This window comes from Diadema antillarum, unplaced genomic scaffold (genome assembly GCF_040938485.1).
Source record: "Diadema antillarum isolate AM-2024a unplaced genomic scaffold, OU_Dant_1.0 seq00001873_RagTag, whole genome shotgun sequence".
NCBI classification, from domain to species: domain Eukaryota; kingdom Metazoa; phylum Echinodermata; class Echinoidea; order Diadematoida; family Diadematidae; genus Diadema; species Diadema antillarum.
This window is the reverse complement of record NW_027272542.1, coordinates 152,507-176,099: the sequence shown is the minus strand read 5'-3', so window position 1 is coordinate 176,099 and position 23,593 is coordinate 152,507. Positions and strand designations below refer to the sequence as shown.

Here is a 23,593-nt window from a genome sequence, read left to right as displayed (position 1 = left end):
GGTTTCTAAATATCTCACAAAAAATTGTGAGCTGAAACTTCCCCTCAACCACTACAATATCAGTGACGGCTACGCGCAATTGAAGTCAAACTTAAATTTAAGTGCATCTACATGAAACAACTTTTGGGGTGGGGTAGTCCCTGCTCCAGATAAGGTGGTAAGAACTCATTCATCTTGATTGACTGGTGTCAACTGTAGCAGAAGTTAGAGGGGATCACTTATAAGGGCCTTGGCTTAGTAAGAAACAGAGTGAGGGCTGTGTGTCTTCACTGGCCTTTCCATTGTATAATAATCTCCCAATAATGGCAAGTGGGAAAAAAAGGAGTGCATGCAATGGAGAGAACTGTAGCTAATAAGGCACGACATACATTTGTAATCTAAATTGGATTATTTTGGCCTAAAGACTACCTCCACTATCTCTACCATAAGAATAAAAAGTTGAACAGTTCATGACTCATTCATGTCACCATAGGACAATATTTAAAGAAAGGCTGAGCCCAAAATATGAAGTCTGTGAAAAGGAGACATTTACGACATCAGACTTAATTATAACATGATTCTTTGCCCAGAGGAAGCCTTACAACCCTTCTGTGGTCAGTTTTGATCCATCAAGGCCAGGGGAATATTGCTACAGAAATTGTCATCTTCTCTTCATTTAATGAGCACCTCTGACTTAATGCACTTCATAGCATAGGTTTGGTGGAACTGGTAAGAAATCATATCTGCACAAAATCAGACTGTTTCCTTGAGATTGTCAAGTGCAAAAATGAAAAACTCAAGACACACACACTCAAGACATACGGTCAATGTGTGTCATAACTGGATGTTGAATTTTTTTGTAAGTTCGTCAGCTGCATTCGTATTCTTAGTCTCTCTCAGTGTAGTAATCAGTCTTTGGTATGTCAGTTTCTTTCCTTCTTTCTTTGACACAGCATACAATAGCTGAAATCCAAGATCACTACGATACAGATATCTGTCTTTGATGTTGTTGATTGCGCTCTGTTTCATTCCCAGCGCTCTGCACACCTTCTCAATATCTACATCTGAAATCTCCTCTGCAACTGCATCCAAGAAATCATCATTGACTTTGTCACATCCTGCACAGTAAAGAGAAAGTTTAGGCAAAAAGTTTATCAAAAGAACATGTACATTAATACTGTTAGGAAGTTATTTAAGATTACACAATGATTTTGAGGATGAGAATACTATTAGCATGATAATGGAAATCAAAACAAACTGATTTATGATGGTGGTGATGTTTGTAAATTATCATTTTCAAAACAGGCAAATTAAATCAAATTATCAAATATACGGGCAAAAGTACCACTGTTTTCAGTGGTAGCCATACAGGCAAATTTGTACTGTATCACTGTGAATGGATGCTGTAATGTAGAAGCTCGACTCGGCATAACTTGCATGTTTCTGTGATATTAATGTGACTAACAAAAGACATGGCGAGGGAACATGCAAGTTATGCTGAGTCGAGGGGAAGGTGCATTCCAATGTCTTTTGTTAAACATTTCAGTACTTTTAATAGCAATGATAGACAGATGAGGTGACAAGAGGAATATTGGTTTGAAAGGATTTTTTTGTGGGCGTTCCCAAGTAATCTAAAGAAAAATAGAACAAAAAATCATTAAAAATATACGGAATGTTTCTAGATATTCGTTTCACCGCAAAAGTGATATTGAGGGTATCACAAATCAACACAAATCGACATACATTTGGATTTCAGGGACACTTTAAAGCAACGAATCACTTGTGTTCATATTAGATCTACAGATGATTGTGACAGTAGCAGCACATAGCAAAAGCAGGAATATTGGACTAATCTCACCTTTAACCACCAGAGGCTGACTGCAATCTGCATCCTTACCCTCTTCGAACTTCTCTCGTGATGATGGGCCAGATTGTTTTGGCAATGAGTTAGATTCTTCGGGCAAAGGGCCAAACTCTTGTTGTGATGGGTCAGAATCTCCCAGTGATGGGCAAGGCAATTCTGGCCATGGGTCAGACTCATTTTGCGAAGGGCCAGGTGATTGGCAAGAGTCTTGCTGCCCTGGTCCAGACTCACACTGCCTGGTATTCAGAGGTTGGACTGAAGTGCTCCTTTCTACTTTTGCTTGTAGTTGATCATGTACAGGTGGGGCTACATACTGTACAGTGCCTGTTACATGGTTGACATGAACTGTTGGTCTGACATCTGAATTTGAGTCCCCTTTATGTGATTACAAGAGAGTAATGATAATCACAACCACAATGCAAATTAGATTGAAACAAGTATGTCATTGCTTCAGAACTTTCTAACAAAAAGACAAACAAAAGTAAAAGACAAACAAAAGTAAAAAGACAAACAAAAGTAAACAATTCTGTCTTTTTTTTTTTTGCTCTATAAAAATCTGATTCAAATCATCACATAAACTACTCTTAACATTCAAATTCCATCATTAGGAAAATCATTTTCACCATTACAAAAACATTTCTTCAATAAGAAGAATATTGCTTACAAAACTTACTTTCATCACGACTATTTCATCATAAAGAGTACTTTCTTTGTTACATCACTTGTATCACAGAGTAAAAATTCACTCAAAAATCAAAATACCTTTGAGAGAGTGTGGAGGATTTGAACTACCTTTATATTAACAAAATATATTCTTGCGCGTTCATAAGTATTATCTCCAAAAAAAAACTTACTTTATAAAAGTGATCGATTGAGACAACACAAAGACAAATATAAACAAAAGAAAATTAATTAAATAATCAATTATGTTCTTTTTTTTATAGAATCTACTTTGACAGATAACTATTATACTCTTCGGTGAATTACATATCGAGAAGTAGACACTCTTGAGAGATATTTGTTTTGAGTTCAATGCCAAAAAGTTGAGGGTTTGATATTTAGTAAATGGAGTAGAGTTACCCTGATGTAATTTTTATCATAAACATAAATTGTAAAGATATCTTCAAAATATTCTTTGCATACAAGAATAACTTTCATCCAATCAAAATCACAGATATGTTACCAGCTAATCACATCCTGTTCTTACCCTGTACACCAGGTGGAGCAGCCTCCTCGGGTAGTAAGGCCTTGTGGTTCCCCTGTCCATCACGGGATATGGGGATTCGGGAATTACATGTATTTCCATTTGGATCAGTAGGCACCTCTCCAACTTCCTGCAGGTCTACAATGCAACAGGATAGTAAATTTCGTACGCAGTGTCATAATAATAATATTAGCAGTGACAAATTACATTAATTGCTACATACAGACTTCATCCAACAGTAGAATTGTGAAACCTTTGTCATGATCCCTACACAATGCAGTTCTGTCTTCAGTTTCCATAGATCTGCATTAAATTGCCACTCTTTCTGAATATCACAAAGCATGATTACTGTAAAGCAGACTGTGCCAAAAAGTGGCTTGTTGTTTTTTGTGCCTATGTACTGCACAGTGGGTAAATGGGAGCACAGATTTGCAGAAAGGCATTATTTGTAAGATGTAGAGCTTCTAAATGGCTTGTAACTTTTATCTGCCAGTCTATGCCATTTAGAGTATCAAGTGATCACCAAAGCACTCAATAGGTCCTACTATAAGTAGTGGAATACTATGTGCCTTTAATGTATGAATATAGAAAATGTATTATTATTTATCGAGGTGATACGGTATAAGCGCATTACCTAATTATACACAGCCCAGTCGCTGTAAAAACGCAACAGGGCCGTACTAGTATGGTGTACAACAACAAAGCGAACATGCAGATTGCGTTGAGTTTTGATACTTACATCACTTTTGTCACGTCAAACTCATTTCAAGACAATCTTCGTTTAATTAGACTTCATGTCTATGTTATCAATATTGACATACACGATTTAGAACTTACCAAAGCAAAGAGTATATGCAGCATGAACAATTATTCGAAACGGCCATCAGTGAACGACGATGTACTGTTCGCACACGCTGCGTATAATCTTCATTTTCGGTAAGTTGTAAATTGTGTACTATGTAAATATTGATAACATAGAAATGAAGTCTAATTAATGAAGATTGTCTTTAACGAGTCTGAGGTGACAAAAATGATGCCGTGTATCAAAACTCAACGTGATTGGCACATTCGCTTTGCGTTCGCTTTGTTGTTGCACACCATCCTGGTACAGCCCTGTCGAATTTTTACAGCGACTGGGCTGTGTATAGTTACAGATTACCTACTGTGTCTCTATGGAATTTTCTCGTTTTTTCTATTCCTTTTTCTTCCTGACAAATTTTGTGAATCCGCTATCTCAACAATGACAAGACCAACCAACATGAAATTCTCAATCTTCATATAACATGTCAACATCTTGATAAAAAAATCTTCTCGTAACGTCAACTTATCTGTGACGTCATTTGGTAGGTGCCATTTTGTCCTTTTGGCATGATGTCAAATGATCGATCATATATCTTTGTAACTATAAATGTCATAACTTTCGATCATTTTTAATGGATATATTGTCAACTGATCATTTCGCACAAGGCATATCAGTCAGGCTAATGCTCAAAACGACTTCCCGACCAATTTTCTAGATATGTTTCAGACAATTTTAAGAGTTTAAAAAATTTCTGTGCCTGCACATCCATCTGCGTGTTTTCACTTGCGAGCAAAATGCACTTTTTTCAACTGATTTGGATTCCTGATACATCCAGGATTAAAAGGATTTTTAACTTTTTGCAAGATTTCCTCTTTTTGATGCATGCTGAGACTAAAGAAATTAATTGAAAGAATATCGATAAGCAATTTAGAATATGAGATCAGTTTGTTGCATCATGATGAACAGACATGTGCAAGGGTTGTAATTTGCAGATTTTGTAAATAATTTTTATCATAGTACATTTCTGCAGTGCCCTCCTCATTTAGCAATGAGTTTCATGGCTGGCGGAACCATGGGGGCTGTGGGGGTTCGGGCCCCCACACTTCTTGTACACCATACAAAGGAATACATAAGGTGTCATCACTTTGGGCCCCCACACTTTTTTTAACCCGGAAGTAACGTTAGTGGCACTTAATAGTAAGGGATAGAGATCTTGAAGTGTGAGCGTGGTAAGGTTATGTTTTTAACTGAAGACCTTTATAATTTTTATTGTTTATTTTGAGGACTGAGGACCTTTTTTTTTTGTTTTGTTTTCATTTCGTTTTGTTTCGTTTGTCAGCTGAAGAAACCCGGAAATGGAAGATGGACGGGGAGAAATGAGCCGAGGACCTTTTTTTTTTTTTTTTTTTTTTTTTTTTGCTTGTTAGCTCATGAAACCCGGAAGTGGGCCCTGAGTTTATAGAAAGTTACTAATACATGATGATTGAATCATACCCTAGTGGTATATTCTTAATTGCATGCAGCTGACAAGTTGCTGCATGTGATTCAATGAACATTCAATTCGATGAACATACTTGGCCCATAATCAGTAACTGAATATAATTCATCACCATAGGAAACACGATCAGGTACTCTGAGATTGCAATGCCTCCAGTGTACCTTCTTGGGTATAATACTTTGCATTTTCATCATTACCCAACTGAAATTGTATCATCACAGCGTCATTTCACACATTTCCTATGCATAATGTCTATACTTTAGAGTAAAATTCAACAGTTTCTGCAGGCAAATGAATACTTTGATTTACTTTTAAGGGAGAATAATTTCTCGATCTTGGGCTTTCCAAAGCTGCCTTTGGTGTTTACCCAGGCACTTTTATGTGTGGTGTGCAACATCTCAACCAAAGTGGGAATTTGACAGAACTACAGGGAATATTTTTCTTTGAATTTTAGCAAAAAGTTTGATATTGTTCGATCATTGTCTCATCCATTCACTCATAATATCAAGACTGGATTTCTGTAACAGTATTCTAGCTGGCCTTCCATCTGCAACCTTGAACAGATCTCAAGCAGTACAGAATGCAGCGGCACATTTGCTCATTGGGCTGAGGAAGTATGATCACATCACCCCTGTCCTGGCTGAGCTGCATTGGCTCCCCATCAAGAACAGAATTGATTTCAAGATCCTACTGCTTATTCATGGTCTGGCCCCAGGATACTGGTCTTCTCTAATCGAGCGACAGCAGCCTCGCCCTGGCCTTTGTTCATCTGGCCTTACTCTCCAGGTGCCCATCACACATCTCAATGGATACGGAGACCAGGTATTTTCCTCTATCGCTCCTCGCCTATGGAACTCCCTCCCATCTTTTCTCTGTGAAATTGACAAACTGGATCACTTCAAAAGCCTCACTCAAGACTCACAATTTTCACCAGGCATTCAATTGCTAAATTAATCTCTTGGAGAAGTCTGCACCTTTGAATGTTTCTATTAAGACGCTATACAAATGCTGTGAATCATCATCATCACCATAAATCATCTAATATTTCAAGCTCAACAAAACCGCTAAATCATTATGCACTTGTCAATTGTAGTCCCGGCCCATGGGTACCCAGGGATGGTCGGGACTTGCAACCAAGTTGGGCGGGGATTTCAGCATTTTTTTCGCCCGGGTGGGTAGGGAATAGACCGGGCTTTGTAGGGGGAAATTCACTTAATTTGCAATGGTGGGCCGGGGATGTACCGGGGTGTTGTCAGGGGAAATTCAATTACTTTGCCCAGGTGGGTCGGGAATGGACCGGGCTTTGTCGGGGGAGATTCACTTATTTTGCCCCGGTGGGTGGGGAATAAACCGGGGCTTGTCGGGGGAAATTCGCTCCAACCAAATGGCAAGCATTTGGGGCAGGAATTTTGGCCGGGATTGAGCCAGATTTTGCTAGAGAGTTGACCATGACTTGTACCATTTCCAATACGGTAATGTGACCATAAATTATTTCGCTTGACTAGCAATTCCCCGCTATTGAGGACTCGGTAACATTGCCCAAAAGTCGCGTAAACGCATGAATCCTGTAAGAAAATAGAGCCTAGCGCGAAACATGCGCGATTTGCACATTTCATGAATTTTTCTGACGTGGAACCTTCGATCGTATTTTCTGCGGATGTGCGCTGTATCGGCGCTTTACGCGATTCCATGCGGGCTCGGTCACACTGCCCAAAAGTTGCATAATCGCATAAATTACGTAAGAAATTTGGTTTTGCGTGCTTGTCCGTCGAGAATTTGACCATTTTCGCTGATTTACGCAATGAAAAATCACTGATGAATTGTGCAAGAACTGCGGAAAGATCACGCAAGAATATAGCGCCACAATCATACGTGAGTTGTTAGTGATACATTAGTGATTCATCGATCAGTATTTCGGAAGTATACATGTGCTTATTTGCATGTTCTGTTAGAGATATATAGGCCTACGCCAATATTTTTTTTCAGTGATTTTCAGTGATACGTAGGTGTTAGCGCGAAACATGCGTCATTATTTATGTCTGCTAATCGTCAGTGGAGAGTCGTTGGTGTACGCGATAGCGGCAACATTTTCGCGAACAATCGCTGATATTCCACCCATAATTCACGCATTGTTCGCGTACTAAGAACCACGCAAACTACGCAAAAATTTCGTAGAACAGCGCAGTAATGCGAAGCCGAGTTTTGAGCTCCTCAAAACCTGGAATTGCGTAAAGCGCCGATCCGGCGCGCATCGGCTGACAACTACAAAGGTTCCACGTTGTAGACCCCTAGACAAACTCATGAAACCGCACTGGATTGCGCATGTATCACGTAAATAAGGCTCAAATTTCTTACGTGATTCATGCGTTTACGCGACTTTTGGGCAGTGTGACAGGTCCTCAAAGGCCAGGTTTTTGAGCAGCTCAAAATTCGGCTTCGCGTAAAAGTTTAGGCAGTATTGCGCTGTTTTACGTAATTTTTGCGTAGTTTGCGTTGTTCTTACACGAAAAACGCACGAAATATGCATGGAATATCAGTGATCGTTTGCGAAAATGTTGCCACTATCACGTTCATGTGCAAATCATGCACGATTCTTACGCAATTCATTGTGATAAAGCGCAGATTATGCGTGATTTTCCATGGACCTCAGTCGTCGCGCACAACCAAGAATTCGCCCTTTTTGGGGCCTTTGCGTGCCTATATATGCGCTGAAAGTGCGTGGTTTAGTGATTTTTTAGTGATATTTCCGTAGTTCTTGCACAATTCATCGGCGATTTTCATCGCGTTAATCAGCGAAAATTCTCAACGGACAAGCACGCACAACCAAATTTCTTGTGTGATTGATGCAAACTTACGCGACTTTTGGGCAGTGTGACCGGGCCTTAAGGGTCGGGACTTGGCCGGGGATTTCTATGCAAATATACCCGGCTTGTCGGGGACTTGGCCGGGGATTTCTGCACAAATATTGCCCGGACTGTCAGGGAATTGGCCGGGGATTTCAACTTCAATTTTGCCCGGCCTGCCGGGGACTTAGCGGGGGATTTCCGTGAAAATTTTGCCCGACCGGTCGGAGACTTGGCCGGGACTTGGCCGGGTGGTGTAACATCCCAAAATTGCAAGTGTGATGCAAGTCCCGGCCATCCCCGGGTACCCAGGGGCCGGGACTACAATTGACAAGTGCATTACTATAAGTAAACAAATGCATGCTGTAACTTTTTGCTTAGAAATACAGTCTACATATATGAGAGTCTGTGAACACTGGTTTTCTGAATTTAAGATTTTTACATTCTCATGACTCTTTGCTTTAAATTCCGATGTATTGCTGCCCGACTTTGTTTCCAACCATAAAACAGTGACAGCAACATGAGAGAGTGGGCATCTACATGATACATAGGCCTACAGCTTTGGGAAATTGGTTGTAATACACAATACATGTAAATGTACTGGAAGTCAACCATACAGAGAATTAGCCTTTTCATTAGCACTCAGTAATCCACTCAAACTTGGCCTAGCTGTAGATTAGCAAGCCCACTCAGATATTAAAATGCACCGTCTGTGTCAATGGTGACCTACGTAACAAGGAATAAGGTAGGTCCTATAAATACCTTAAAGATGTAAATCTCTATTCATTGATCATTAGTTTCCAGACATCTGTGCCAACTGGCAAACAAAGCACAAAAAGGATTAAACACAGTTCCGATCTTTAAAAAACACCATGGTTACGCCTATATGCTTAACACAGACTGAAAAGTTTCACATCATAACAGAATTTGAAGTACAAAATGGACTTAGATTTGCACAATTAATTAGAGGTAGTTAGGATGTACTTTTTGTGATCAATGCCAAAATTCTTATTTTCACTTATATCACTCTATTTTATAGCCTCTGAATTTAAACACCTTTGAATCAATCAGAGTATCGTGATAATACATGTTCATTGAACCACTATGCAATGAAAATAAAAGATTGAATTGAAGCTGGGTGCCAGTTCCTTTGGCCCAAATATTGGCTTTTGTGAGCATATTTGACATCTAAACACGGGAAAATCAGTATGAGCACACTCACCTGCTCTTTGATCTTGTGGACGAATCCTATCCTTCAGCAAGTTATACTTCATGCAGGTGACAATCAACACAATTACCAGGACAGCTACCACTATAGCCAACACAGCTACCACTGCACACAACATGACTACTACTGTATTGCCTGCACACAAAATTAAAAAAACAAACAAACTAGAAATGTCACTATGGCAACTGGTATGCCTCCACCATAATGCATGGCTCTCCCAATACACTAGCTTACAGTACGTCTTGACAATATGAGACGAAAGTTTCACATAACTGGCAAACAATTAAAATGACATGCTTGTCACAAATGTGTTGAGTGTTTACTTTCCTCAATCTCAATTTCATTTGGATGGGTGGCTAAAATTGTCTAAGAGAGCAGGTATTCGGGGATTTGAGCAATTTTGACTTGACCTCTCATCACTGCCCTTTGACCATATGACCTACAATTCTTTAAATAATTACTAACAGGTGACATCCATTTCAATTCAAAACAATACTTTGAGCTATTTCAAAATATGGTAAAAATTGTGACATTGGAACATTTTCCCTTGACCTGTGACTTCATGGCCCAAATCTTTCCCTACAGAATCATTGTAGAGTAATTCATGTATATGGGTGAGAATTTAAACGATGTACAATTGTCAATTTTTGCGCCTTATGACACTCTTTCCCTTAGAACACACCAGGATGATCTAAGAAAGCAGTTTCTTTCATGTCATCTCAAAGCCTGGTTAAGTTTCCTTTCAGGAAATGTATGGGTTGGTTTACTTCTGACTGATATTTTGCATTTTACAAGGACTTAACGCTAAAAAATACGGTAAAAATGCTATTTTCACAATATTTTTTGTTTTTCAAACCAATGATTTGCCTTTTTAAGGTACGTGACATCTACAGTATTATCTGACCATGTTCTGGATTTGTCATATCATGGGTATGTACCACAAAATTATAAGAACTCTATGAGCACGTATAAAATTACAGAGAACAATTGAAATATCAAGGTCCTAAACAGACGAACGTCCATGATGCTTCTATTTATGTCTATCGCTGCTGCAAATTCTACTTTGTTGTCCAAACTGTAATGTATACGAAAAATTGGTGTTCCACCTAATGTACATATCCTGCAAAAATTGTACGTCTACTGGCTGTACATGGGACATAACATTCTTTCATGCAAGATTATACTCAGTTTTCGTCACAGATGTGCGTCCGCTATTTACCAATAAAGATCGCAGCCCATTGAACGTTAATGGCGATATTGTTCTGTGTCATAATCAACTAAGATCTAGCCACATGGTAATATGTATGTTTTGAGTTTTTGTCCACCCCTTGTCAAATGCGAACCGAAATTACATTTTAGACGAACCTCCGAGAAAAAAAGAACGTCCGTGATGATTAAAACTTTATTGAGTGGGGCACCATCTTCTTTTGATGGCACAGGTACATTTTTCTTCTGGCTCTCTAGCGGAGGAGCTGCATGCCATGTTTGGAGCGGACTGGGGCTTGTCTGCAGTGTTTGGACCATACGATTCACCGAAAACCCAGCAAATTTTTAATATTTTCTCTGAAAATCCACCTCCTACTTCCTCTGTGAAAAATACATATGTTGAAAGGGTGCCAAATTTTTAATAATTTGCACTGAAAATACCTTTTCAAAATTTTGAAAGAGTTAGGAAGGCTACGCGCTCTCTGTCGATTAGTTATCAGTCCTGGAACATGACCCTAGTGGTAGAACGAACATCCGTGACGTAAGCAATCCGATCGATAGGGATAACTTGTCTCGAAGGTGTCCTTTATTTTGTAAAACTTTCAGCTCAAATAAAGAAAAGTAAAGTTTTGCAAAGTAAACAGTGAGCTTAGAGCAGTAGTTTCAGAATTTTTAAGGCGGTATGTGATCATGATGAACAAACAGCTCAAAATTTGCTTGCAATTTTACCCTTGTATTCCCTCTAGTTACATAAATACAGCTGAACACTGAAAACCAACTTATAGGAATCTGGAATTTTGCGTACTAATCTGTAATCTCTGTGCATTTAAATTTCTTTCTGATGAGGTTTTGGAGACAATTTGCACTGTTATAGGTTCTGAAAAATTTTGCTCACGGATGTTCGGTCCGAGAAAGGAATCTGTGATAATTACAAATATATCACTGTACGATGAGTTAATGTTACTTGAAATATTACTGAATCACTGAGTCTCTCATACCCAAAAGTGAATAACGTTCAGCATTCAATTTTCCTGTAATAACAAAAGGAAAACGTTTTGCTCATGGATGTTCGTTGGTAGAATAAGTCCATGAATTACATAAGTAGGAGAAAGAGGAACAATGCCACTTTTTAGTGACAGATGCTCCCTGTGTATATCTTTTGAGTAAGGTAGCTGCCATCTCAAACAGAACACATCTATTTTTGGTCTCCATCACGGACGTTCGCTGTAATTGTCATATATTTTATGCCTTTATACATTCTAATTTTTCTTTTCACGATTTTTCTCTCATTCCATAAGTAGCCTGAACATGCTGCGACCAAAAAGAACAAAAAAAAGTTCGAAAAGTGCTACGCAGTCACATTCAGAATATTGAAACGAAAAGGGTGAAATGATGGAAAAAGTCTGTAATGGGCATGTGTCAAGAAGAAACGTAAAAGTTTCAACAGAACGTGGAAGCACTTGAATGAAAACGAGAAGAAACTAAGGAAGGGTTGAGCTCCAACACATAGAGAAAAGAATTGCCAGAGCACTCCCGTTACACCGAGTTAATCTGCAGGGGCTGTTTTTGTTCATTTTTTATTCATCGAAATTTCGTCATAAGCGAACAAAAATAATGTAGTATTATTGTCTGATGAAAACACGCAAATCCTCCATTTATCATGACATGGTGTTCTTACACTCATCAATGGAAAGCAATCTTTATGTTAAAGGCAGCCGATCGCCATCCCTAATGGTACGTAAACTCCGAACGACCGAAGTTTGTGTAATGCTACCACTGAGACAAGTTTTAGTGTATGTGTGTGCGTGTGTGTGTACGCATCATACACAAACATTGTCACCACGAGCTGCGGTGATTGGAGGAGAGAGGCCAGAAGACGCTGCGGCGTGTGTGTGTGTGTGTGTGTGTGTGTGCGTGTGTGTGTACGCATCATACACAAATATTGTCACCGCGAGCTGCGGTGATTGGAGGAGAGAGGCCAGAAGACGTGTGGCTCTTTTGGCCTCTCTTCATGCGCATGCGCACTGAGAGTGTGCGTCCATTCGGAAGCTCTCGGGACAGCCATTTTGGGTTAGGAGATAAGCACAGGGAGCTCTCTTGTAGCCTACCGTATTTTCGCTGACCCATTGAGCCAGCGCTATTCTCATTCGGGAGTCACTACATTTGATACAGAATGGGGGAGGCAGCGTGTTGCATTCGTCTCCGTGCCGCACAAACCACTCGCCACGACCGAGTGTCTTTAATTTGCAATTCTGCCTCATATATCTTCTTTTTTTAAGTTTACTTTTAAGAGACAGAGAGATCATTTGTGACCCTGCACCTCAAAACAAACAAAAAGTCGCCAGACATGAATTTTTAGTTAAGACCATATTTTCAAAGAACAGACTTTAAAGGACAAGTCCACCGTCATAAACATAAGGATTGAGAGAATGTAGCAATATTAGTAGAACACATCATTGAAAGTTTGAGGAAAATCGGACAATCCGTTCAAAAGTTATGAATTTTTGAAGTTTTTGTGCAGTAACCGCTGGATGAGAAGACTACGGCAGTGTATGAATAACTTAGATGTCACATGCGTACAACAATATAAGGAAAATATAAAGAGATTTTCACAAAATTTCATCTTTTGAAAAAAGTACACATTCCCTTGACTCGTCACCGACATATGTTATGGGTAATATTATTCCCCCTGCCCTTAGAAAGAGGCAAGTCAAGTGCTCTTTTGTTATGCGAAAAAAGTGAAAATATGTTAAATTTTCTTTACATTTTCTTTATACTGTTGTACGCATATGACTCATAAGCTATAGTAGTCTCCTCATACAGCGGTTCAAACACAAAAATTTGAAAAATTCATAACTTTTGCATCGATTGTCCAATTTTCCTCAAACTTTCACTGATGTGTTCTACTAATATTGCTGCATTCTCTCAATCCTTATGTTTATGAAGGTGAACTTGTCCTTTAAGCTTTAAAATGATGTATAACTCAAATCAAATGGACTCTCCTAACCTATCTAAATATTGGAAAGAAAGCACAAACTCAGGAAAAGTGTGAAATGAGAAAAGAGGCTCTGAAGTACAGCATCTATTCAAGCGCTTAATCTTTACCAAACCGTGATGGCTGTGCGATGAATGAGACAAAAAACAGGAAGTAAACCACAGGAGTAACAACAATGAAGGGATTATCAGATTAAACTGAAATTTAGCATGCCTCATTAACACATTCTGTCCACAATTAATGCCAACTGTCAAAGCAGTAGCACTATCCTTTCAAAAGTTATCAGAGTTGAAAGTGAAGAATGTGGACATGGTTTTTCAGAAATGAAAAAGGGATTCTAAAGACACACCTAATCACACTAATCTACCAAAAATGCTCGAGATAAACTGCTAAAAAACACACTTTCCTGCCCGTTTTATGATACCAAATTTTAGCATAATGTAAAAGAAGACCCGCTCTTTCAGAAAACATGAAAAAGTCAAGTTCGGCTGGGTTGACCCGTTTCACTTATTTTCAGTCCTCACGCAAAATCAGTGTGTGCGACTTTATGTTCGTTTTGAGGTGCACGGTCACATTTGTGCTTTTGTGCTTACTTTGAAAACACATATTAAAAAAGTGATGATTTAGTAATATGCTTGAGGTCGCACTTTGATACGTTCGCTCTTGCAAAGATTCATTACTCGGAATGTCCATTATTCACTGGATTCATTAATCCAAAGGTTTGTTATTCCTAAAACGACAAAAGAAAGGTTTGTAATTAATTCAAGAGGTTCCTCATTAAAAATGTTCTTATTTGGAAAGTTTGTAAATCCAAAAATTCAATTATATTAAGGTTGAATATTCTTAAGGTCCATTATTCTAAATGTGGAATATGGGCCTGATATTCGTTTAGGTGAAAACGATATCATGCAGTTTCTGAATCTGGAGGCTGTGGTTATTAACTTGTTTCTCCACATTTGGATTATGAACCTTATTTCACGTTCCAATTAACACACAAACATTCCAATTAGCCTTCGGAGATTCCTATCATATTTTACTGAATAAACAAGCTTTATGATTGTACGAACCTTAATCAATTTCGGATTGACAAACCATACTGTATAATATCGAAGTCACAAACATCCATCTGAGTTTTATGAACTTAGTGCGTTGAAATTGTTATCACGAAACTTCGGAGTAACGAACCGTATATCATTTCTGACTCGCATAATAACAAAAATTCTCCTCGGTAACAGTGTGTAACACAAGAGGCAAACGCAGAGGGATTTCTTCTTATACACACTGAAACATGAAGCGTTTGCCCTCCACAGTTAAACTTCGTATTTCGATAACGGAGCACATTTCTTTTGTGTTTCTTTGTCAATTCTTTGTCATATCCACCTGCGACCGTGTTCGTTATCGTGGTTATAAGCAAATTTTGCATTGTAGTAATTAAATAACAAATTTAGGACCTGAATCTTTACTTTGTGATTATGAAATTTTGATAAGTGTATTCGTTCTTAAGGATATGGGCAATTCCACGGTAACTCGCGTTACAAATAATGGGTACATTTATGGGATAATGTGCCAATATCTTTGTAATTGGTAGGATCTACAAGTTACTTTTTTCATCATGGGTTAAGTAGACATACACCAACCAAATGAATCCAAAAAGAAAAATAAAGGACAAACATGTTGGGATTCTTGAATCATTTAACTTTGGTAACTCGCGTTACACAAAAAGGACATTGTCAATTCTATAAAGACCTCTTTTTGGAAAGTCTCCTCATACTAGACAATCTTGATAAAAGTTTTCTTACCTTGAATTGATAGTGGGTTAGGACTCATAAATTAACACTATCAAAGTTGAGTAACAATGACCTGGTAAACTGTAGGGAGCCTTTATGTCGGTAACTCGCGTTACGGTAACTCGCATTACATTATGTCCACTCACACAGGGTGACACAAATTGATGACATTCAACTATTCTGATGGCACTGAATCTTGTGTTGAATATTTTGAGAGATGCATAGTTTTGTAGATGGGCAAGTCCAAGATAACACGCACGTTACGTATGGGACATTCAGAGACTTTTATGACCTGAAAAATAGTGTTAATGGCCTTTGATCATATTGAACTTCATCATGGTGATTGATATCTAGGAGAAGTATAATCTTGTAAAAAATTGAGAAAAATGACCTTGACAATTATATTCTAAAAGAGAAAATATGTGCCGTTACGTATGGGACCAGAAAATTTTTGTTTTTTTGAACATTTTTTTCAACCTCAAAACTCTCTGAAAGTATATCATTCTACAACTTGTAACTCACTGTGATGAAAGTCACAACACTCAAGATTATCACAGGTAAGTTTCATGTCATTAGGCAAAAAGCTCTAATTACAGGTTCTAATCAAAGACAGACATGACGTGTTACGTATGGGACAGTTACGTATGGGACAGTTTGTCCCCCATTCATTTAGTGTGTGAAGAACCATGTTTATGGGTATTTTGCATAATCATTGAAGTAGAATCAGTTGAAACTACTCAAATACTGATCCAGATTGTCAAGGAAACAATATTCCCCAAATATTCACCATCATAATCATATTCAATCATATTTTTGTATTTTTATGACCAACCTGGGTATGCATGCCCTTTGTCCCCCATTCGTTAAGTGTGTGGAGAAGCATGTTTATGGGTATTTTGCAAAATAATTTTGCAAAATACCCATAAACAAATTTTTGCATAATTATTGAGGTGGAATCAGTTGAAATCACTGAAATACTGATCCAGATTGACAAGGGAACAATATTCCCCAGATATTTACCATCATAATCACATTCAATCATATTCTATATTTTTTATGACCAACCTGAGTATGTATGCCCTATTTTTATCAGGATAGTTACTACTGAAAAATTGAATACCTGGTAGTTTAAAGTGTTTTCTTCCATTGATGAAGGGCAGTTTGCCATTTAGTTTCAATAAAAAACAACTTGACACAAGAAATATTAAGTTTAATAAATAAGCAATACCTGCTGCGTGGAACCCCAGTGATCGAGTAGATACATTGTATATCAGAATGATGTCTGTCTAGCAGTCAGGTCATTGATTCGAGTCACACCTCAGTATGTATACCCATGAATTTTGTTGTGGCTACTACTGAAAACTGAATAAGGACAATTTGTGTATCACTTGCAATTAAAAAAAAATCATTTTACCTTTTATATTTTTTTTCTATATATGTCACAACCATTTCAAATTGAATCTCCATCACATAAACTTTGAATTCCTCTAGTCTTAGGATTTTATGCTCCTAAGTAATTCATATAATTGGTTTCCAATCATTTCTTTAAATGTTGAAAACTGAATCCCCATTTCTACAAAAAACTACAATGTATACCATCCCTTTAATGCTGATTTTTCATTGTGTATTTTGCCATTTTCCCCTCCCCCTTTCTGAAAATTGTTCAGTCAAGTTCATGTATTGTTTCAAGTGTCTATAACTCAAAAAGTAGCTACAATGTTGGGATGCTTTCTTCAGGATGATTGACCATTTGTGTACTGAGAAACCTTCCCAGCTAGCTACATGCATTCACATGCAATATGTATGAGGATGTCCCATACGTAACATTATTTCAATGCCTAATAAAAAATATTTCTTTTACTTTTTTTTCTCTTTTCTCTGGTATCTAATTTCTCTAAACAATAAATTAGAACTTTCCAAAAGGGCATTAAAATAACCTCAGCAATTTCAGAATAAACCTAAAAAAATGACCTCATTTTGTTACGTATGGGACATCTCATGATAGGACACGAGCTAATTTGCATAATCATTTGCATAATCCCTAAATTTTCATACCAAGTTAAACTATGTGATGAACTTCTTATGTCCACATATTAATCAAATATTATTTGCTTTCCTTTGAATTAATATGAATTTTTATAAATGTCCCATACGTAACGCTGTGTTTCACATATATGCAAATGAAGCCCTTGAAATTTGCATAAATTTACATAATATCATTTTTTCCTCCACAGAAATCAAAACTTCAACTCATAAGCTTCAAAATGATACCAAACATGTCAATATTGAGCAAAGATGAAATTTTGCCTTCTGAGGGGACCTTATCTTGGACTTGCCCAGATAGTAAAATGAATGAATGTTAAACAAACATTTTACTAATAAACCCAATTGATAGAGAAGAATGCATTTAAGACTAATAAGAGTTTCACTCCTCATAGAGACCTTGAATATGTTTGAATATATACCCAGATGATTTAGGTGTATATCAAAGTACATTGTAATTTTCAGAGTGTAAAGATGAAAAATGTTGAAAGTCTTTTTAAAACAAAACATAAAAGTATCAAACCCTATCTATAAGTTTACAAAAAAGCTTTACAATCTTTCAAAAATTAAAATCCTATCTTTGTGAGGGGTGAAAACTAGTACATTTCTTTGCAACTGATTGACAAATAGACCAGTTCGTAATTCCACTTTGCGCATGAGCAGAAAAAGGTCATTTGTACCAACAGGCATTTTGGTTTTTAAATTCACTGAGATAAGCATCTGTGATGCGATGATTATTCATGTGATCCTTATCTAAATGATGCTTGCCAGCACATCCACCTGACAGCAAGAATGGTATTTCGCTATATAAAAGGAGAAAAGCTGTTACTGCATTCAATACAAAACAATGAAATGGATGGCTGCTAAATTATAAACTGATGGGAGTACTCTGATCCCCTGATCTAAATGCAAGTTCATTCTTTTTTTTTAATACGAATTCCATAAATTGTTATATCAGGCAAGCTTATGCATTATGCCACTTTGAAAATGAGTGAAGTGCCGAACCAACTGAGAAAAAAAAAAAAAGGTTATTTGTACCAATGTATACATGAGCTAAATTACAAACTGGCTTATTACCCTTCATCGACATAAATAAGCACTGAATTGATCAGTGTTTTAGTAGTAGCCATGATAAAAAAAGTCATGGGCGTACATACTCAAACAGAATTCGAACCCACAACCTCCTGATCTCCCCAGACAGGCGTCATCTCCACTAGACCACCGAACTTCCGCCTAACAGGAAGCGTTGGTTCTAATCCTTATATCATGCAGCGGGTACTGCATATTTTATTATTCAAAGTCATGAAATTCTTCCATTGAGATGTTTTCATTGCAACTGATTGACAAATTGCCCTACATCAGCGTAAAAAAGCACTGAATTGATCAGTGTTTTAGTAGCAGCCGTGATAAAAAATCAGGGGCATACATACAATGTACTCAAGCAGGATTCGAACCAAAACCTCCTGATCTCCAGACAGGCGTCGTTGTCACTAGACCACAGAATAAGGATTAGAACCAACACTTGCTGCTTTGTAGCATTCTGTAATAAAAATTCTGTAATACTGATGCAGGAAATTCAGATGATAAATTTTATGTTCTCATTCACTGCTGGATGTACATGTACACATGCAGTGAAAGCCTGGCTAGACTCTTCAATGTGGCATGTGATCAGTGGCCTTGATGCTAGTATTATACAATCACAGTTTATTAGGCTGCCTTCCTTTGTTTCAGTCCAGCATAGTGTGTATAATACTGCATTTGATTGTTTTTACCACAATCTAGCTCAATTAAGTGTTAAAATTTGCTTATGTTGGTGGAAACTAGTGTTTATACACTGTAGTCGGTAACTCGCGTTACATGCCAGTAACTCGCGTTACATGGTAACTCGCGTTACACTTTTCATTGACATTTTTTAATGTGATGACAGTGTTTATTCAAGTCAACATCCTGTGTACAGTATCAGGGTATGATGAATTTAGAAAATTATGATTCCCAACAAATTACCTCCACTGCTTCCTTCAGAATGAAAAATATTTCTTGTTTCGGTAACTCGCGTTACATGGCTCAAGGGCTGAACTTTCATGTGGTGATTAAATCTTTTTTTAAGGTGGCATAAAAATTTCCTCACAGGAGACTGAAGTAGAACCAATATGCTTCTTTAAAATAAATTAATTGAAGTGCTAGCAGAATTGTTCTATTAAAAAAATGTATATTAAGTTAAGCATGCATTTTAGCAATTTGGATGACTGAAAAATTGTCATCAACATTTGTAGCTGTTTCTCGAGAAATATTTGACCGATTGATATAATTCTTTGAGTTTCTTTAACTTCAATAATACATAATGAGTAATTCTTTTGCAATATGATAAACTTGAAATTTTAGTGCCATGTCCACATTCCCATGGAATTGCCCATATGCACTTTATCGCGATATGGGAGCGTTAAATTTTTGAAATCAGTCAACTCTCAATGCGATCTTCTTCCATTTTTTTTTCATACGGACTTGGGTTAATAACAGATTTTCAGTTGAGACATCTAAAGTTATCATAAAAAGTTTTGTCAAAAGCATCATCCAATTTATTTGGTTAATGGTAATGAAAGCAATGTGTGCGGAAAATATTCTTTTTTTTTTTCAGAGGTTATCGATGGCCTGCTTGCAACCAACAAGACATGACATTGCATTTTCTTATAATTCATTTGATTGTTTTAACCTGAAGTGTAAATTTACAAATGGTAGTCGTTATAATTACAGTGTTGACTGATTTGCTTGACGGAACATTCTAGCGACAAGGCGTAATGTTTCATCAGATGGAGTACATCAGTGAGATTTCACGTACGTTTGTACGTTCATCTACGAGGGATGGAAAAAGTTTTTTTTTATTCCTCAGCATGAAAAAATATGAAACAAGCTTTTATAATTGAGAATTGGTAATAATTATTCATGATTTTGCAGCTCTAGGAGTTTGTTCTCGACATGAAATTCCTGTTTGTTGTGAAAAGAATGCGTTTCCAACTCCAGAGAACTGCATTGTTCAATATCTTCTTTGTTCCGAACGTCCGTGAGCTTTATGCGAACCTCCCTGATGAAAACTATGCAATGTTTGTTTGGTTATAGAGACTGCCTAGATCAGATACATCTTAAACAAGGAAAAGTAGAAATTACGCGGTGCATAATATATGTCCCCGCCAGAAGTAGCATTTTGTAGCAAAATGTACAATATAGGTCAAAAATCAAGGTCAAAGGTCAAAAATCAAGGTCAAAGGTCAAAGAAGTCAAAGGTCAAAATTCTGTGTACAAATTTTGAAGCCCTCACCTAGTGCCATCACATAAAGCAAACAGAATCGAAATCAGGTTAGAAATGGCGAAAGAGTAGCATTTTGTAGCAAATGTACAATATAGGTCAAAAATCAAGGTCAAAGGTCAAAGAAGTCAAAAGTCAAAATTCTGTGTAGAAGTTTTGAAGCCCTCACCTAGTGCCATCACATAAAGCAAACGGAATCGAAATCGGGTTAGAAATGGCGAAGGAGTAGCATTTTGTAGCAAAATGTACAATACAGGTCAAAAATCAAGGTCAAAGGTCAAAGAAGTCAAAGGTCAAAATTCTGTTCTGCAAAAGAGTAATATTTCAACAGAAATAACAAATTTGGTTAAATCATCAGTTGTCTATCATTACGTACAGGCAAGGCTGCACACTAACCAATTTTTTCTGCCGGTCTGACCTGTCTCTATCGCACCAGTAAATACCCAGTTTTACCAATTTTTTACTGGTCCGAACAGAAAATTTACTGGTCAACAACAACCCAAAAAAGCATTAAATGACTTTCAAATTTATTTTCATGCTTTTTGTCGACTACTATTACCCCCCCCCCCCCAATTTGTAAACTTGCATTGTTTATTGCACAAGAAACCTTTATGGATCATTGCATTGAGAAGGAACAAAAAGGAATCATTTGCGAATTGATTTGTTGATACGAAAAGGAAGAAAAAAGGAAGGGATTGAAATACGGTTTTTAACTTTCCTCCGAAATTTTTTTCGCGTATCTTGTATGCGTTCTTGAAAGTACACTGTAGGGTCAAATTTGTGATGTTTGTACTCCTATCTCTTCTTCGTGTATAGAACAATTTAAAAAGAATTGAATGTTTGTTTGTGAATTGAAGCGTAAAATGATTATGAACAAAATCAGTTTGTATCAAATGCATTTGTGCCTTCTTGTAAACATCGGTGCACGTAGAGTAACACACGTTACTTAACTTGCTGCACATTTCACACTCCTGGTGCTGAGCTGGATTGCGATGATTTCATGAATCATTTTAGCTTTAGTATTTTCTGATGCACGTGCCAGAAGGGGTTCTTTATTTTTCTTCCGATAATCTCTTCGCATTTGTGCATGCGTTCTTGAAAGGTATATACGGCAGGGTCAAATTCGCGATCCTTTTGGCGCCTATCTTCATTATGAGACCATTCTGAAGGAATGAACTGAAAATGAACGCAATCAGATCTGTTTACCACTGAATATTTTTTTACTTTTTCTAAAAATCGGCACAAGTAAACTAGTTCTAACATGTCAACTGCCATGCTGCTGCGAAGCCGGGATCTTCAAGTGCCCGTGTCATAAAACTTGTCATCAATGACAACTGCCACATTTCTATGACAAATTTGCATTCAGCCAATCAGATGCGAGGATTTCAGTAGCTTGTCACATCTATGACAAATTGTCACTGATGACAAGTTTTATGACACAGGATCGGATCTTGCGTTAAAAAATCATGAGTGAAATGACCACAGAAATGCGTGCGCCTCTATCCATACTCCTTGTCTGGCATGACCGCCGATCGCAAGCAAACAAACGAACAAACTCGTCGGGGAATACCGGTATGCATTTCAGCAGTTACCGTACATTGTACATACTTTGCATGTATTGATGGCAGTGCGTGAGCAGCTCTAATACACAAGCGCACAAATAACCATCTCGTAGTGTCGACTGCTAATGCTCAAAACTAATTATGTTTACTGTACAAATTGCACCGGTAGACATAAACGAAAGTGACTTTTACCGGTCTGGGACCGTCGGAGCGACGCCAGTGTGCAGCCCTGGTACAGGTTAAGAATACAAGCTTAATATTCTGCCAACACATACATATATCTCTTAAGATATTTCGTTACGATTCTGAACTGAATCATATCGTTGCATGCTATGTTAATGGTATTCAAATGTATGTGCATTATTATTCCTCACGGACTTTTGCTGCTCTGGACATTGTAAACTTCCACGGCGAATTAGAACTTGTTCCTCTGGGAAGATCCTGGTATAATTGGGTTCATATTAAAGCTTAAATTATACTCTTTCAGGTAATTAAGATAGATGATTTTGAGTAATTCCAACTTTTTAAATTTGGTATTGATTTGGCTTAATTGTACATCGTTCAAAATTCTGACCCATGGTCTGCTTTTATTAAGCTTCTGCATTGAGTAATCTCCAAGGTACGGAGAAAAAGATTAATTTCAGCATATTGTGGCATTTTAACCTTACCTTTGACCCAAAGACACCAAAATGCCCTAGAGAGTTCTTGTCAGGCAGTATATTCATATGTACTAATTTCATGACAATATCTTGAGCCATTTCCAAGATATAGAGAAAAAGTAAAATTTTATCATTTTCCCTTGACCTTTATCTGGTAACACATGTAGACAGTAAAGCTAAGGAAAAAAAAAAGTTGCATTGGCGTAATGCGACTGACCCTAAAAATGTCCCTGACCCTAGAGATTTAAAAAACTAGATATGTCGCTATGGCGACTGGTATGTCTCCGCCATAATGCATGATTCTCCTAATAGGTCTGTAGTACATGTGGACAATGTGTGCTAACATTTTCACAAAATTGGTAAAATACTGAAATGACATGTTTGTCATAAATGTGTTGAATGTTCACCTTCCTTGACCTAGGTTTAATTGGATGAACAGGAGAGCATGTATTTGGGGATTTAAGGACTTTAACTTGATTTTGACCCTTTCATAAGTTTATGCATTGAGTAATTTTCAAGGTATGGAGAAAAGTGCAATTTCTGTATTGAGTAGTAAATTGTTACCATTTTCATCTGGCCTTTGACCCTAAAACTCAGAAGAGAATCACTGTTAGGCAGAATA

The 23,593-nt window shown here is 37.5% G+C and overlaps 1 protein-coding gene across 1 annotated transcript in view; it reads right to left on the bottom strand.

Moving 5' to 3' along the window:
* Positions 1 to 813: 813 nt before the first annotated feature.
* LOC139712907 (uncharacterized) overlaps positions 814 to 23,593 on the bottom strand; it is a 52,190-nt gene continuing 29,410 nt past the window's right edge. Inside the window, exons 5-8 of the mRNA XM_071624685.1 lie at positions 9,413 to 9,553; positions 3,051 to 3,185; positions 1,838 to 2,218; positions 814 to 1,097 (exon numbers count right to left, since the gene is read on the bottom strand). Of these exons, the coding sequence (XP_071480786.1) occupies positions 814 to 1,097; positions 1,838 to 2,218; positions 3,051 to 3,185; positions 9,413 to 9,553 (941 nt within the window). The remainder of the gene's footprint in view (positions 1,098 to 1,837; positions 2,219 to 3,050; positions 3,186 to 9,412; positions 9,554 to 23,593) is intronic.